At 42.6% G+C, this 16,355-nt stretch overlaps 1 protein-coding gene across 2 annotated transcripts in view; it reads left to right on the forward strand.

Annotated features, from left to right (window-relative positions):
- Positions 331–16,355, forward strand: part of CWF19L2 (CWF19 like 2, cell cycle control (S. pombe)) — a 67,958-nt gene continuing 51,933 nt past the window's right edge. For both annotated transcript variants that reach the window (XM_021380534.1, XM_021380543.1), the window contains exons 1-6: positions 331–487; positions 9,103–9,213; positions 9,706–9,825; positions 11,193–11,300; positions 14,319–14,438; positions 15,687–15,780. In XM_021380534.1, coding sequence (XP_021236209.1) covers positions 404–487; positions 9,103–9,213; positions 9,706–9,825; positions 11,193–11,300; positions 14,319–14,438; positions 15,687–15,780 — 637 coding nt within the window. In that variant the 5' untranslated portion in view covers positions 331–403. The remainder of the gene's footprint in view (positions 488–9,102; positions 9,214–9,705; positions 9,826–11,192; positions 11,301–14,318; positions 14,439–15,686; positions 15,781–16,355) is intronic.

Genomic DNA, 16,355 nt, shown 5'->3' on the forward strand with positions numbered 1-16,355 from the left:
CAAAGTGCAGGCCTGGGCGGGCAGTGGAGGCCACGGGTGTGCGGGAAACGGCGTGTCTCAGGGGCAGCCGCCACAGCCTCTGTCCCCGGCTGGCTGTGGAACGTGCGTGTGAATACTCGCGTGCCGGAGCAAGGAGAGCCGCTGCCCATGCTCTTATGCGGGCCCGGGCCACGGCCGCCCCTCAGCGGTCCCAGACACCCGCGCACGGCAGAGCAAAGCTGGCTGCGTTCCGGGCTGCGGGGAGCCACGGAGGTCTGGGGTCGGGCGCTGCACTCGGCGCTGCCGGGCGGAGCCCAGCCCAGGCCGCCCCGCCCGCCGTTGCCCGGGACGCCGTTCGCGACAGCCGCTGCCTCTCGGTACGGCAGCGCTGCCGTGCGGCCGCCGCGTTCCGCCGGGGTTAGCAATGGCGTCCGGATGGGAGAGCGAGCGGAGCCTGGAGGCACGCCGGGAGCAGCGGCGGCGGGAGCGGGAAGCGCTGCTGGCGCAGGTGGGCGGCCCGGCGCGGCCCGGCCTTTCCCGAACCCGGGAGCCTGCCGTGCTCACCCGGGCTGGGGCGGCCGCGGCGTGCGCTCCGAGCGCGGCCCTGCCCGAGGCCTCCGCCCGCGGTGGGTGCGCTGGGACAGCCCGAGGGGAGTGCCGCGACACGGGGCGGCACAGAGCGGGCATCTCTGTCTGCGATTTCGCTTATTATGTGCGTCTGTTTTTCAGTCGCTGAAAAGTGCCTGCTTCTGTCTTCTTTGAATTTCGCTTTAGGTGTTCGCACACACTCCTTAGATACCCCCTGAGCCGTCTCAGCTCTAGGCCAAGCAGTTTTAGAGAAACAGGATCTGGGGCTGTTAGCTGACAGCCATGAGCCAGCAGTGTGCCCAAGTGGCCAAGAAGGCCAACGGCATCCTGGCTTGTATCAGCAATAGTGCAGCCAGGAGGAGCAGGGAGGTGACTGTCCCTCTGTGCTCAGCTCTGGTGAGGCTGCACCTTGAGTTCTATGTTTGGTTTTGGGCCCCTCACTGCAAGAAAGACGTCAAGTTCCTGGAACGTGTCTGGAGAAGGGCAATAGAGCTGTGAAGGGTCTGGAGCACAAGTCTTATGGGCAGCGTCTGAGGGAACTGGGATTGTTCAGTGTGGAGGAGGCTCAGGGGAGACTTCATCGCTCTCTACAACTGCCTGGAAGGAGGCTGTGGTGAGGTGGGGGTTGGCCTCTTCTCGCGTGTAGCAGTGATAGGACAAGAGGGAATGGCCTTAAGTTGCACCAGGGGAGGTTCAGGTTGGATATCAGGAAAAATTTGTTCTCAGAAAGAGTGGCGAGGTATTGGCACAGGCTGCCCAGGGAGGTGGTGGAGTCTCCGTCCCTGAAGGTATTCAAGAAATGTGTACATGAAGCACTGAGGGACGTGGTTTAGTGGGCATGGTGGGGGATGGGTTGATGGTTGGACTAGATGATCTTAGTGGTCTTTTCCAACCTTAATGATTCTGTTCTATAATTCTATGATTCTCTCAACCCTTCCTTTTACAGGACAACTTACATCCTTGCATTCCCGGCCTGTCTTTTTTGGGGAGCCCATGTTGCACCACTGTAGCACTTCCATCATGAGGCGAGTGACATCTCAGAAGTGAGGCAGCCTGACTTGTAGAATCCACATGCTAGCTTCTGGTTTAGCCCCTGCTCTTGTGTAAGATGAGATGCAGCAGCCGCTCTTTCACAACTTTCATGGAGTTGCTGTGACCCACAGAGCTGTCCTTATCCTGACACACTCAGAGCTTGCCTGTGTGCAATGATCACTGCATGTGCAGGAAGCTGCTGGTTCTTGTAACTCAAAGGCAGAGTGAATGGTGGCACTGGGAATCACATGCTGGTTAGGTAACGTGGTTTGGTATGAAGCTTGAGGAGTGACTACGTGGATGTGTAGGAGGAGGATAAGGTACAGAAATAATAGTAGGTTGTGAGGGTGGGCTTGTGAGAGAAGGAAGGCAGCCAAGATATTTCTAGAACAAAGGTAATGGGAAAACGGCCTGAATATCCTGTTGCTTACACAGTAGTGATGTCTTTTCTCACTTTTCAAAGTGAGAAGATAGCAGAATTTAGGTAATGTTTTACGTGGGTGCTTCTTGCATAGCTAGGGAACTGTTCCTAGGCAACAGGATTTCCGTTCAGTGACATCAAAATGTGGAACAATTCTACCCTGCATGTTCCCTTCTTCTTACAAGCAGTTGAAGGGAATATCCTTTAACTAAGTAATGACATATCCTGCAAAAGATTTTTTTTTTGCACTTTCTACTCTATTTGAATTCTTGTTAGGAGTGCTGTCTTGATCAATTCAAACTCTTGGCTATTCAAAAAATTTTCTTAACTGGAAGAAAGTGAAACTTCTGTGGGACACCATTATCCTGTTTTACCTCTTCTCACTTGTACAGCAAGAGATTTGTTCTATTTGTAGAAACATTGCACAGTGTCCAGCTTTGTTTGTGTAGCTTCTCAAATAATCATTTTTCTCTTTTTTTTCTTTGCTTCTGCTAGCATCAGCGGCGTAACATGAAGTAGAGGTATACTGCGAGGATGTTGTTTAAAAATTTTGGCATAACTTACTCTTCAGAGGACTTTACTTCTTTTGCTCATATCTTTAAAATAGTGTTAACTTTAAATACGAGGTGTAGCATTAAACAATTCTGCAGCATCTTTGTGGTCACTAGATCGTGTTTTAAATATGCTGCAATCTATGGAAAAACCGATGAATTTGTATTTAACTTGTCATCATGTTTAGGTAGGTCTCATTTCAGGGATACATGGTGAAGCTGGGAAAGGCAGTTTGGTTGCAGTACTGGAACAATATGACAGTGACACCAGTGCTACTCCCATTGTGAATAGGCTGAAGCTGGTGATGAAAGCGTTTTTTTCATAAAGAAGATGTAGAGGGAACAGGCAAAGGTGGTTTTGACAGAACTTGAGCCAGTCCTAGCAAGCAGTCTTTACTAAGTCTGTTTTTTTTTTTCTTCAGTTTGAACAATAAACAATTGTATTATTCAGAATGTTTTTAAAATGTCATGATTACATTTTATTCCTAGATAGAAATCTTAAAGAAGTACCGGCATCTATTTTTGCAGGCAACAATGAGAGCTTAGAATCATAGAATCACCAAGGTTGGAAAAGACCTCTAGGATCATCCTGTCCAACCGTCCACCAATCACCAATATTTCCCACTAAACCATGTCCTGCAGTACAACATCTAAATGTTTCTTGAACACCTCCAGGGTCAGTGACTCCACCACCTCCCTGGGCAGCTTCTTCCTGAACCTGACTTCTCTCTCAGAGAATAAGTATTTCCTAACATTCAACCTGAATCTTCCCTGGTGAAACTTCAGGCCATTCCCTCAAATAAATAAAACTGAGTTGTTGAAGCAGGTGACTTTGGGTGGGCTGGGGCCCCAAATCCGTCTGGGTGCAACTAGGGCTGAGACCTTAAGCTGCTCTGTGAGATGGGGGAAGTCGCTGTGCTTTAGTGCCTGTTTGGAGATTTTACACTCTTTTAAGTCCATCAGGAGTGCCTTGAAAGTGAAACTTCATGGCATTAGCATCTGTATTGATAAATGAGGTCTGTTATGGATATTTTGTGACAGCCATGAAGGTAGGGAAGGGTATTACTGTGCTATGTTTGTGTGTTCTAGCGTTCTGGTCTCAGAAATAAGGCTGAAGTATTAGAGCTGTTCTGATGTCTGCTTAGGTACATAGCTGTGTTAGGTGCCTCAAAATCCTTGAATGCTACTTAAGTGTTGTTTATGTGGCAGGGGATGCTCCGTGCCTTTAACTACTGGTCTACATATATCTCTGGCCTAAAAATGTCCCATTATTCAGAGCGGCATGTATTGTTATCTTGGTGTGGGATTGTGAGTTGGACTCAGTGATGTTTGTAGGTCCTTTCCAACTGAAATATGGGATTTTAATATATTTAGAAAGAGTTGCAGGAATGGCGCCTAGAAGAGCAGTAATGTAAGTTTTTAAAGTTTCTTCTTTGCTCTTGGGATAGTATGAAAGAGGTGGTTTCCCGTCTGGCCTCACTGGGAGCCCTGCAGCACCCCGCCCCAGAGCCCTCTACCCAGGCACCACTGTACAGCTCTCAGAGTTAGGCTTGCATATAGAAATATTACATGTGCCAATAGATATTGCACTGATGTGCATATACAGAGATGCATAAATATGAGGAGATGATGACAAGGAGGAAACCTCCTCAAATGTTCACAGTATACATATCTTGAGGTGGAAGAAGCAGCCAAGAGTTTATGAATCAGAAGGTTTATTCTGAACATTTAATTTTTTTTTTTTAATTCCGTGATAGCTTTCAAACACAGCCAGGGTGAGTGGAGTGCAGCTGCCTATGTCTGTGGAGAACGTCCAGCTGTGTGTAGGTCCGTGGTGAGGTATGTAGATGGGAGGTGCTGAGGGAGCTCCCTCTGTCCATACTGTGCGGATCCTCAGGCTGCCTGTAGGACCACAGTGCGGTACAGAGCGGCGCGTGTGGTTTCCTCATGCTTAGGTTGGTGCCTTGTCCAGGTGCAGGCAGTGGCTGGTTGGTGGAGGCTGCAGTGGTCTGGTTCTGTTTGTGTCCAGATGTCCATCTGCAAGGCAGAGAAGCATCAAAGAAGCAGCAGTCTGTGCTGTCCTCCTCTGCAGGGCCCTGCTCACCATGTTTCTCATCTGAAAACTGTTTCCACGTCCATTTGGGGCTGCCTGTGTCAGCAACGCCATGTTGACATGGCCACTACATTCAATAGGTCTGGTGCCTGCACCTGCTGTGGGGCCAGGACTCAGCAAACAAGGGAAAAAGTTTGGGATACAGGCAGGGGGATCTTGGGGATGTTCCAGGGTCCAGCAGGAGCAAGACCAGCTACAGTTGGGGCTGACTTAACTTTCTTGTAGAGTACGGACACCATTTTGGGTGGCAGACCTCAGGCATGTTTGGTTGAGTGGTTCCGTTTGTGTTGAGATGTCCGTCTCCGAGGCAGAGAGGAAGCAACAAAGAAGCAGCTGCCTGCCTGTCTTCCCTGTGCTGCCCTCCCCTGCGTGGCCCTGCTCACCGGGTTGCTCATCTGCCAGCCTTATTTATAGCTGTATGAGGGAGCTTGTGTCAGCAATCCCTGGTTGACATGGCCTCTGCAATCCATAGGTCCAATGCTGTACCTGCTATGGGGCCAGGTCTCAGCAAACCAGGGAGAAACCTTGGGCTATGGTCAGGGGGATCTTGGGAAGCTTTCTGTGTCATGTAGAACTAGGGTTGACTTATCTGTCCTGCAGAGCATTGCCTTCTTGATGGGAGATAAACCAGGGTGAGGACAGGAGCCTCTCATCGTCCTGCTGTGTTTCTGTCCCTGTGTCTGGCTGTAAGGCAAGGGAGGAGCACCAAGGGAGGAGCAGCTGCCATCCATCCCCATGGGCTGCTCCTGCCCACCACAGCCCTTGCTTACTTGGGTACTTGGCAGTGATCTCTGGCTGGCACTGTCTTCTCGTCAAGATTCTGGGCTGCTGTGACACCAGGCTCCCGCTGGAAAACAGCCACCACTGGTGTTCTACTCTTGTGACATGGCTGTGACAACTCCAGTGTGGTTCCTGGAGCTGGTGGCTGCCCCTTGTAATGTGGCCGTGACATAGCAGGGCTGGTGCTGACTGAGTTCAATACTTTGCACTTGACCTTGTTGAACCTCATTAGGTTCATGTAGGCCCACTTTTCAAGCCTGTCCAGGTCCCTCTGGATGGCATCCCTTCCTTCTGTTGTGTCAGCTGCACCACTCAGCTTCGTGTTGTCTGCAAACTTGCTGAGGATGCACTCGATCCCACTGTGTCATTGATAAAGATGTTGAAGAGCACCAGTGCCAAGGCAGACCCCTGGGGGACAGCACTCACGACCGGTCTCCTGGACATAGGGTTAACCAAAAAGAGATGATTGTGTGTACTTACTTCAGTTTTTGATTCTGAAAAAGATGAGATATTGAACTGACTCATCTTTAGGAGCCTGTAGTTATAAAATACTGAAAATTGTTTGCCTGTCTTTTGTTTGGTAGAGAATGAAGCTGGGGCTATGAGAAAGGGGAAACCTTTCAGCGGTTCCGTATGACATCTGTTTCTTAATAGCTAGGACAGCAAAGTGTCTGAGGGAACCTTTACTGTATTTTCCTGAAGTAATTCTACCAAAATCACTGAGCTCACAAGAAAAAACTGGGTTTCACTTACCCTTTTCCTTTTGGAAATTCCACATCCTCAAAAATCAAGGTCATAATATGAGTTTTGAAACAGTTGTAGAAATAGAATTGTATTCTTTACCTTTTACTTTAAAAGGAGCTGAATAGAAGTTGTATCTTGCTGACTTTAATTACTCTTACATTTTTGCTGGTTATGGCTTTATTGTACTTCTTTTGAAGAATCCAAATATTTCCAAACCCATCGATTGAGATTTCTCTTTTAAATTTTGGATAAATATCTTCTATTTGTGTAATCTGCCCTCCCAACTGCATTGATAAAACCCTAGCAGCTGGTAATGCTTATGGATAATGATCAGTAATGAAATAATTAAGTGTTGACATGCAAATTGTTATCAAGCTCCAGAAATAGCATCTTGTTTTGATGAATGCGATCGTTCATGACACTAGTGTTTCAGTTTGCAAGTTTAGAAAAAGAAAATAATTTGATGGGTGTTTTGGTAAGCGCAGGGCTGTGCACTTTTCCACAGTTTCTTTCTTTCTTTCTTTTTTTGTAAAATCTGGCAATAATTCAATCTTGATTTAGTCCCTGAATCTTTACAGTGTCACGACAGTTTTTAATTTCCTCGTTACTCTTCTGTGACTTGTTTTTTTATGGACATTGATGAGTTTCACTCGGTTTCTAAGGCGGATGTGATTTGCTTATTGCTGGTGTAGAAACTGCTAGGGATGACTGATAGATTCCAAGATTCTCTTGCTAGCAATACATTGATTAAAAAAATATTTGCAAGTAAATGGGAGCTCACTGAGTATTTCAGGTGAATAAGATGTGTTCTTGGAACAATGTGAATAAAATAATGGTGCTTGGAAACAGATTAATGGCACAAACAAGAATTTGTGTATTTACTTTCTACTTTAGATTTCTGGCAAAGTTTGATTTTAGATACGCAGTCTGTTGTTAGTGGGAGCACTGTGCTTGATGCTTTTGATTTAGACCTCTGCATTTATTATTATTTTACATTTCCAATTTACTTTGAAAATGCACTTTAAAAATATTTTAGGTTATAACAGCATCATTGAGTGTACTGCACTGTGTTTGAGCTCCAAACAAGACGTGGAACCAGCAGGTTTTCCTGGTGAAGTGCAGTTCAGTGTTTCCTTACAAGTGCTGGATTATTGTTGCAATGATTAGAACTGCAGAGGTGGTGGAATGCTTTGGCAGTATCTTATACTTTGGTTTTAAGTGGAAAAATTACAAATAGTCTTTCTGAATCTCTAGGCATCTTTATCTTCTTTTATTTCTATTTTCCAGTGCTTTTGGGTGTCTCAGTTTTTAAGACTGATGGTATTGCTGCTACACACTCATCCTACTGCATCCAGTATTCAGGGGACAGTGGTTTGCATCTTAACAACGATTTCAAGTCATTCTGTCTTCTGAACATGTGTTTGTGTGCTTAGACCAAAACTGTGATCAACCACTTTTATAGGAATCATGCATCTCATTTGCCTAAATACCTGCCTTTTTATTTGTAGATCTAATCAAGTAGAAAAGTTTCCTTTGTACCTTGTTTATAATGTTAACTTAATTTAGCTCAATGTCTATTTGTAAATTTTCCATCATGAGGGAAATAATAATTTCATTTAAAATATACTTTCTATTACAGAGAACAGTTTAAATCACACATATACCATAAAACATAAAAAAAAACCCAGCAAATGTGAAGAAGTAATGGAAAATTTCATGTCTTTATGAAGCAGTGATGAGTTCTTGGTGGGGGGAAAGGGGCAGAAGTAAATACAGGAGAAAAGTGAGTGTTGCTCGGGAATGAAGCTGATAGAGGAGACAGAAAAGGGATGAGGAGTAATTTTTTACTTTTGTAATGCGCAAAAGGAGGCAGCCAGTTCCAAATAAGTAATGCTGTCACTCTTTGTATGCAGTCATTTGGTTAATTATCGAGAACACTTTCTAGTAAAACTGCTTCAGGGTGAAAACCAAATTCTGCCATTAGTTTTAACTATAAGTTTAGTAGAAGATGCATGGTTTATCTCACACAGTAGAAAAACGTTGCAGAAGTGGAGTTGTAATAATGTAAAATAACTTCTCCTGCTTAATCGGATGTGATGATTGCATTTTGGGATAAAGAGTTTTCATAATGGCAAATTCAGTTTGAGGGAACTGAAAGCCATGCTTCTGTTGAATGTATCACAGAAAACTTCATTGTCTGGAAAGGTCGCTGTTTTATTTACATAGTTTATAGAAATCCTTGTCAGGAGTTGAAACTGTGGTGATTATTAACTCTTCAGAAATAGGACTAAAAATATTTCTAGTTTTCTCTCCATAACCAGAAAGGGAAGAACCTTCTGCAGCTCAGTATGCCAATCCTTATATACCCATTGCTTCCTGAAAGCAGATGCTTCTGCAGCTCCAAATTTTGCACCTGGCTGAGGAATTTCTGAAGTTGAGAAGGCTTGCTTACAGCTTACTTTTAAAATTAATAGATATTGAGCTGTGCTTGGCAATGGAGTAATTGCCCAGAGAATGTTTTGAAATAGAAAATGAGAAGTCCACTGTATCACTTAGTGTGCTGTTTGTGAAGGCTGTAAGAAAGAAGACTTCGCAGAGTGAAGAAAGGAAGGTGACTGTCTTTGCCTTGTTTACTGAGGATGATAGGTTGGGATCAGTGCTAGAGGAGCTGCAGAACTGTAGCTTGAGGAAGCAGGCTGCATAATTTTTTTTGACTGGCTTTCCCATTTAACATGTAATAATCCTAAAGTATTTTTACTGCTGTCCTCTAAAAGGAAAAGCTCTAAGTACTGTTCTTAAAATTGTGTATGACTGTGTCAGTGTGGCTTACAAAAGCGTCTGTAACTAATGCTACTGAACTCCATTTGGTTATTTTTCTTCTCTATTTGTCTTAGGCCAAAATTGATTATGAGAAGGAGGAGAGGCGCAAGCTGCAAAAGCATCTGCGAGGTGAAGACACGTGGATGCTTCCTGATGTGAACGAGCGTGTGGAACAACTGGAGGAGGTGATGCAACTGGAAATCAATGAGTTGTGTTTGTAGTTTTATAGTGTGTCCATGTATACAGGAAGGTTTGAGGGCCCTAAGGTGGTCTAAAAAATCTCCCAATACCGAATTCAAATACCACATCCCTATGTATTATTTTAGAAACCCTTGTGATATATCAACAAATGACACATGCGTTAATGCAGTGTTGCCCAAGGGAACAGATTTGACTGAAATAAGGATAGCGCAGATGATCTATGTCCAGTGTAGTGCCTTAGTTCCAGTGAAAAGGATACTGTGGATAGGGGTCGGGATTGGTTATGGATGTGAGGCATAGCATGCTCCTCCCTACCCATGAGATGAAGAGAGAAGGTAGTAGAAATAAAATGCATCTACGTCCTGCTGTGTGTGTTTTACTTTTTGCAATGTAGTTTGGTATGTAGGCTATGATTGTTTTTCCTGTGTGTGGCCAGTTGGGTTTACTGAATCTCATTTACAAACATTTTCTTGTAGGAACATTCTGTGAAGAAAAAAAAGAAAAAGGATAAACATTCAAAAAAATCTAAGAAAGAGAAGAAGAAAAATAAAAAACAGAAATCTGAAAAAAAAGATGACGTTGATGATAGTTCTTCGGTAAGTAAGAAACTTAAAAGAGCTTAAGTGGCATTTTAAAAACCTGCAACATTTTACGGGTACTTGGGTACACATGGTTAGTAACACTAAGACTCGCTCTTTCTGTTGGGAAAAACTGTGGCAAAGTGTGTCTCTAATGTACCAAGTCTCTTTTATATGCCAAATATTTAGTCAGTTTAGAAGTTGCTGTTATCTGAGTGTGTCTGAATTTTATAATATTCAATTAAGAAATAAGGATTTACGGTTTTTCAGCAAAAAAATCTTGATATTTGGGGACTATTGGGATAGAGTGGAAAAATTCATAACTTTTCTGAAGTTACTGGTATAAGGTGGAACAATGTGTCTAAAATTGCAAATGCTTGACTTAAATTTCAAGCATGAATTACTGATAGCTTTTCCCGTGGATATTCAGTGGGGAGCTGTATGCTAGTCCAGAGGAAGGCTCAGACCAGTGAGTTTGATTCTCTTGACAGATGCCTTCTCACTCAGAGGCACTCTGGCAAAGCAGTGCAGAGACTGTATTAACCTGCTGCTTTCTGGCCATGACGTGCAAAACATCCTCCCAGTGTTTTGGTGCAAGTCAGGTAGCAGTGTAACTTCTCTTTTGAGAGAATCTCTTCTACTGAGTGAATAAACATGCAGTATGATGAGGTCTATTTTGTAGTGACAGATAGAGGTGAACTATGCTTTAAGTGTGGGAAGTAACCACAAATGTTCCACATTTCCTGTGGGAGTCATCAAAACTAAAATCACATCAGTGAGTCCCACAATAAAGCACAAGCCTGATTCCTTTGGTCCAGAGTCTCTTATTGCCATGACAGGTTCAGATAAATAGCAAAGAAATTCTTTTCAATAAAATACTGTTTAGTTCAAGTGCGAAATCGCAGTGCATGGTTTGCAAATGATAGGAAGTTGGATATGAAAATGGGAGAGCATAGTATGTAAAGTGCTTTAGATTGTACTGTTATTGGTTTACTTTTCTAGTGTAAAATGTAGTAATGAACATAAACTTTTTTATTATTTTGCTTTTGCAATGCAATGAAAACATTTTTTTTATTTTTTTATTTTGACAGTTTTAACTTTAGCAGCATTATGCTGTGAGTCAGCAGCCAGTGGGATCTGGTGTTATGTACTGCAATGTGCTCATGAATTCTAGCAGTGTGTTTTGATTGTGAAGGAACAATTTCCTTGTGGGTCTATCGAAACTACATTTTTATTATCAAATATTTAAGATAATAAACAATATTACATTAGTAGTACTTAGCAACCAGCATCAAGTTTGATTAGCAGTACATTTGGTAAGTGTTATAAATTTTATTAATGTATGTTAAGGTGTTATAATTCTTGGCATTAAACTTTATATTTAGGATTCTTCAGTTGAATGGGTTGAGTCAAATGCGTCACAGTCAGATAACACAGACAAGGCTTGGAAGGTGAGCAAGCAATCAGATGCTGCAAAAGAACCATCTGTGCAGGTAAGAGGTCAGATGACTACTCCAGAAATAAATTCAGTGTGACCAAATGTGGAGTGAGTTTGGATTTCTTGACAGTTCTTTTGCAATGTGTTAACAAAAACTATTTATCAGAGAAAATGTTATGTTTCCTTAATTCATGACTTCTCTACCTCATAGTTACATGGTATTTAACAAGGTACAACATTTGAAGTTTCCTAGCACTAGTTCCTTTTGTCTGTTTTGTGGCTCTCGCAACTTAGCCCAATTTTCTTAAAGAGGTCAGTTTAAAAACATTGACTAGAGATGTTTTTTTTTCTACATAATTTAGGTGTTTATTCTGCAGTTGAATGAATTTTTGCTTCTGCAATTACTAAACAGTTATTAAGAAGGGAGGTGCAGAACTTCTCAGCAACAATTTCTCTAGACTCAAGGTCTCTTAATCTCCCAAGGTGAATTCTGAGCTCAGTAAGCAGATTTACTATCAGAATGGCATAAATATAACTACGTGTCATGATTTTCTCAGCTGTGCGAAAGTGATGCATTTAGTGTCTTATTTCATTCCTGTTTCTCACTCTGAAGCTGTGCATGCGATTAAGAGAAATAAAAAGAGTCTGTGAATCGTACACGTATATTTTGGAAAAGTATGTTGCAACAAAATATAATCACAGAATCATTTGAGTTGGAAGGGAACCTTAAAGGCCATCTAGTCCAATTCCCTGCCATGAACAGGGACACCTACAGCTCAGTCAGGTTGCTCAGAGCCCCGTCCAGCCTGACCTGGAGTGTCTCCAGGGACAGGGTACCCACCGCCTCTCTGGGCAACCTGTTCCAGTGCCTTAGTACCTTTATTGTAAAAAAAACCTTCTGCTTTATATCCAATCTAAACCTCCTCTCTTTTAGTTTGAACACATTTCCCCTTGTCCTATGATGACAGACCCTACTAGAGGGTCTATCCTCTGCTTTCTTAAAGCTCCCCTTTAGATAATGGAAGGCCACTCTCAGGTCTTCCCAGAGCCTTCTCTTCTCCAGACTGAGCAGCCTCAACTCTCTTAGCTTGTCCTCATAGGGAAGGCATTCCATCCATTGGATCATTTTTGTGGTCAAGTCCTTACGAATATCATCATAATTTATAGAATCATAGAATCATAGAATTAGCTAGGTTGGAAAAGACCTACAAGATCACCTAGTCCAACCATCCACCTACCACCAACATAACCCCACTAAACCAGGTCTCTCAATGCTATATCTAAACGTTTCTTGAACACCTCCAGGGACGGTGACTCAACCACCTCCCTGGGCAGCCTGTTCCAGCGTCTGACCACTCTTTCAGAAAAGTAGTATTTCCTAATGTCCAGCCTAAATCTCCCCTGGCGCAACTCGAAGCCATTCCCCCTCGTCCTGTCACTAGTTACAAGAGAGAAGAGGCTGACCCCCAGCTCACTACAACCTCCCTTCAGGTAGTTATAGAGAGCGATGAGGTCTCCCCTGAGCCTCCTCTTCTCCAGACTGAACAATCCCAGCTCCCTCAGCCGCTCCTCATAAGGCCTGTGCTCCAGACCCCTCACCAGCTTCGTCGCCCTCCTCTGAACACGCTCCAGGGCCTCAATGTCTTTTTTACAGTGAGGGGCCCAAAACGGGACACAGTACTCGAGGTGGGGCCTCACCAGGGCTGAGTACAGAGGGAGAATGACTTCCCTACTCCTGCTGGCAACACTATTTCTGATACAAGCCAGGATGCCATTGGGCTTCTTGGCCACCTGGGCACACTGCTGGCTCAGGCTCAGCCGAGCGTCGACTAATACCCCTAGGTCCGTTTCCTCCATACAACTTTCCAGCCACTCTGCCCCAAGCCTGTAGCATTGCCTGGGGTTGTTGCGGCCGAAGTGCAGGACCCGGCACTTGGTCTTGTTGAACCTCATCCTGTTGGCTTCAGCCCAGAGATCCAGCCTGTCCAGATCTCTCTGTAGGGCAGAGAGCAGCCCTAGAGGAACCCAGAGAGGCAGCATCTGTTCAGATTGACAGCTCAGACTTGAACTGTAGCAAAGACACTTGAAGACTCTTCTGCAAGGACATGTTTCAAAATAGGTGTAGCCTTGTCATTTTGATTGCTATACTATACGCAGAAGTGTTCCAAATGCTTTTGCAGAGTAGTTGCTTATAATGTGTATGACACTGCCTTCTTTTGATGCTTCAGGTTTTGTATGTATAAAGGAGTAGCGTTTGAAATTTGAGTAGGCTGTCCATATGCTGCTGTTCTTTAGGAAGTAGTCCTCATTTTTAAATGTCCTCAGTCTGGTTTTGGTTCAGCAGATGCAGTTTTCTACCTGCTGTTGTGGGGTACAGATCACAGAATTTAGATGTGCCACTGTTTAATTTGAGGGTGCTGTTAGATGCTGAGGTATCCCAGGTATGAACTATGCTCAGTGATTTTTTTTTTGCAGATTTTGTATATGCTAGAAGATATGTAGGAGTTCATGAAGCCAAAAGCAGCAAAATGTAATTCTGTAAAGATGGAAAAGGAATTGGTTTAGATGCACGGTGTTCACTTAAGCAAAAATTAAAAAAAGCTGTCTATATGGTTTGCATATTTACTAGTGTTTTAAATACACGGGATGGAGGACAGGGGGCAGCGGGCATAAATTGGAACACAGGAAGTTGCGTCTGAACATGTGAAAACTTGCTTACTATGAGGGTGACAGAGCACTGGAACAGGCTGCCCAGAGAGGTTGTGGAGTCCCCTCTGGAGATATTCAGAACCCGCCTGGATGCCCACCTGTGTGACTCACGTGAGGGAACCTGCTTTAGCAGGGTGGTTGGACTGGGTCATCTCCAGAGGTCCATTCCAATCCCTACAATTCGTTGGTTGCTTTACAGAAAGATATAAAATCTGTTTGCATGCACAAATATTGAAAGTTTGAAGTTCTTAAAATCACTTTTGCTTTTAATCAAAATATTTCATATGTATTTGTAAAACGTATGCTGTTTATTGTAAATAGCTCTTGTCAATGGTTGCATTATTTCCTTTTTTTTTTTTTGAAGAGAGAAGAATGGATGAATCTAGACTTCATGTCTTTGAAAACCATGTCACTAGCGTCTGTCAAAGGTGAAAGAGAGAAAGACAAAATACTGGAACGACAGAAAGCTCGAGAAATTGAGCAGGTAGGAGGAATTAACGCACCAGTTTCTTTCTACATTTTACTACATTTTGTGTAACAAATTGGTTCAAATACCTAAGTCTCAGTATGCTTTTAAATTATTTAGATTAATGCCTGATGTTGTGTGTGATGATGGTTCTAATGAAGTTAATCAGATTTTTATTCTGTTTGGGTTAGGAAGAGTTCATGTAGCAGGTTTATCTTGTAGAGAAAAGTCCTTAGCTATCTTTTCAGTAAGAAAAAAGCCAGCTTAGAAAGTACGCAGTTCTGTAATGATTGAAGTACTTCCGAGATGTTTTGTTTATTTACATACTGTTGGTCTGGCCTTTTCCCCATGATGTGTGTGAAAGGAGCCCTGTTGTTTTGTGTGATAAAAGCTCACTCAGGTTTCTGTGTTAAAGCATTATATGCTGAGGCTGCTTTTTTCATGAAGAAAGAATTCAGAGCAGTTGCAATGTTTTTCATGCAGTAGTTGTGCATTAACACTTGGGAGGATCAGGGTCCAACTGGGGAAGGGATTGGTGTCATAAAATTAGTTTTGTGTATGCACAGTTATTGACTGCTTCATTTGTTCTTTCAGTCCTTTAAATGCAATGTGATCTGATTTGTAAAGGTAGTTGATCATCACAGCCTTTTGTTGCTGCCATGCTTTTCGGTTATTTACACTGTAGTTAAAAACCAAGCTGACCTGGACTGCTCTTGTGTGCTTTATAGCACTTTGGGTAAAGGCTATTGAGCAGAGATTAATCTTTTCTTTTTTCCTGTGTAATATTTTGCTGAACATTTTTTCTGACCTGTTGAAGGACCATTACCAGACTGTCAGCGTGTACTGTATGGTTAATGACAACTTATAAGTATTCTTGATCCTAGAAGAATATGCTCTTTATAGACTGTCCCACCCAACTGCTTGCTTTCCACGCAGCTTTATGTTTTTGTCCATCCTTTATTTGGTACCCCAAACCATCTTACAACAGATGTACATAGCATGATGAGTTGAAAATAGAATGGAGACAAATATAAACTTCTGTCACTGCTGGAATTTCCTATTAAAAATTTTCTTCAGTGAACTTTCTAGCTTGCTTCCAGAGAAGTAAGTTGACAGAATCACAATAAGCAATCTATTTTGAGATTTCTTGAGGTAAAACCAAAAACTATCATAGCCCTGCTTCAGACACAAGTGCATGTTACTGCTACACTGATAATGAATATAAAACATAATGCTATGCATGCATAAAAATTATTTCTGTATTAGGCCACGCTTTCTGAAAGAGAACTGAATCCCTATTGGAAAGATGGTGGTACGGGATTGCCACCAGAGGAAGATGAATCAACTTCAGTTAAAAAAGGTAAACAGTGACTTTATTAATAATCTTAAATTTCTCTCTCCGCTCTCTGGATTACTAGCAAGTTACTACAAATGTTAATGTAACAGGATTATGGATAAAGTAGAATTTAGATGAAAATTCCATAGTGAATATTGGGTTAATATTATTATACATTGTTTTGCAGAATTTCTCTTCACTGGTTGTTAGTCTTGAGTGGTTTAACCTTCAGTATCTTCATAGAAATTCTCCATGTGGAAATAATCAAAAGAAAGAAGCATGATTTAACCAAGACAAGATAAATTGTTGTCATCTCATTTGGTTTCTTTCATTCCATTACACAAATTATAGTTTTAAAATACTCAAGTACAGAAGTCTGAGTCACATTAGAATGAAGTGCATTACAGATGTAATTTGTGAAAGATATTATTTTTGTAACCTTTTTGTTTCTTTCCTTACCCTGGGGTTATCTCGTCTGTTTCTAGCAAAAACTGCTGGAAAAGTGTTTTTCGTAATGTCATGAAACATTTATCATGTGGTAAAAAGGACCCTTGTATTCTGTCATCAGGGAACACTAGGGTCCCTTATATTTCTGTTTG

This window comes from Numida meleagris, chromosome 1 (genome assembly GCF_002078875.1).
Source record: "Numida meleagris isolate 19003 breed g44 Domestic line chromosome 1, NumMel1.0, whole genome shotgun sequence".
NCBI lineage: Eukaryota > Metazoa > Chordata > Aves > Galliformes > Numididae > Numida > Numida meleagris.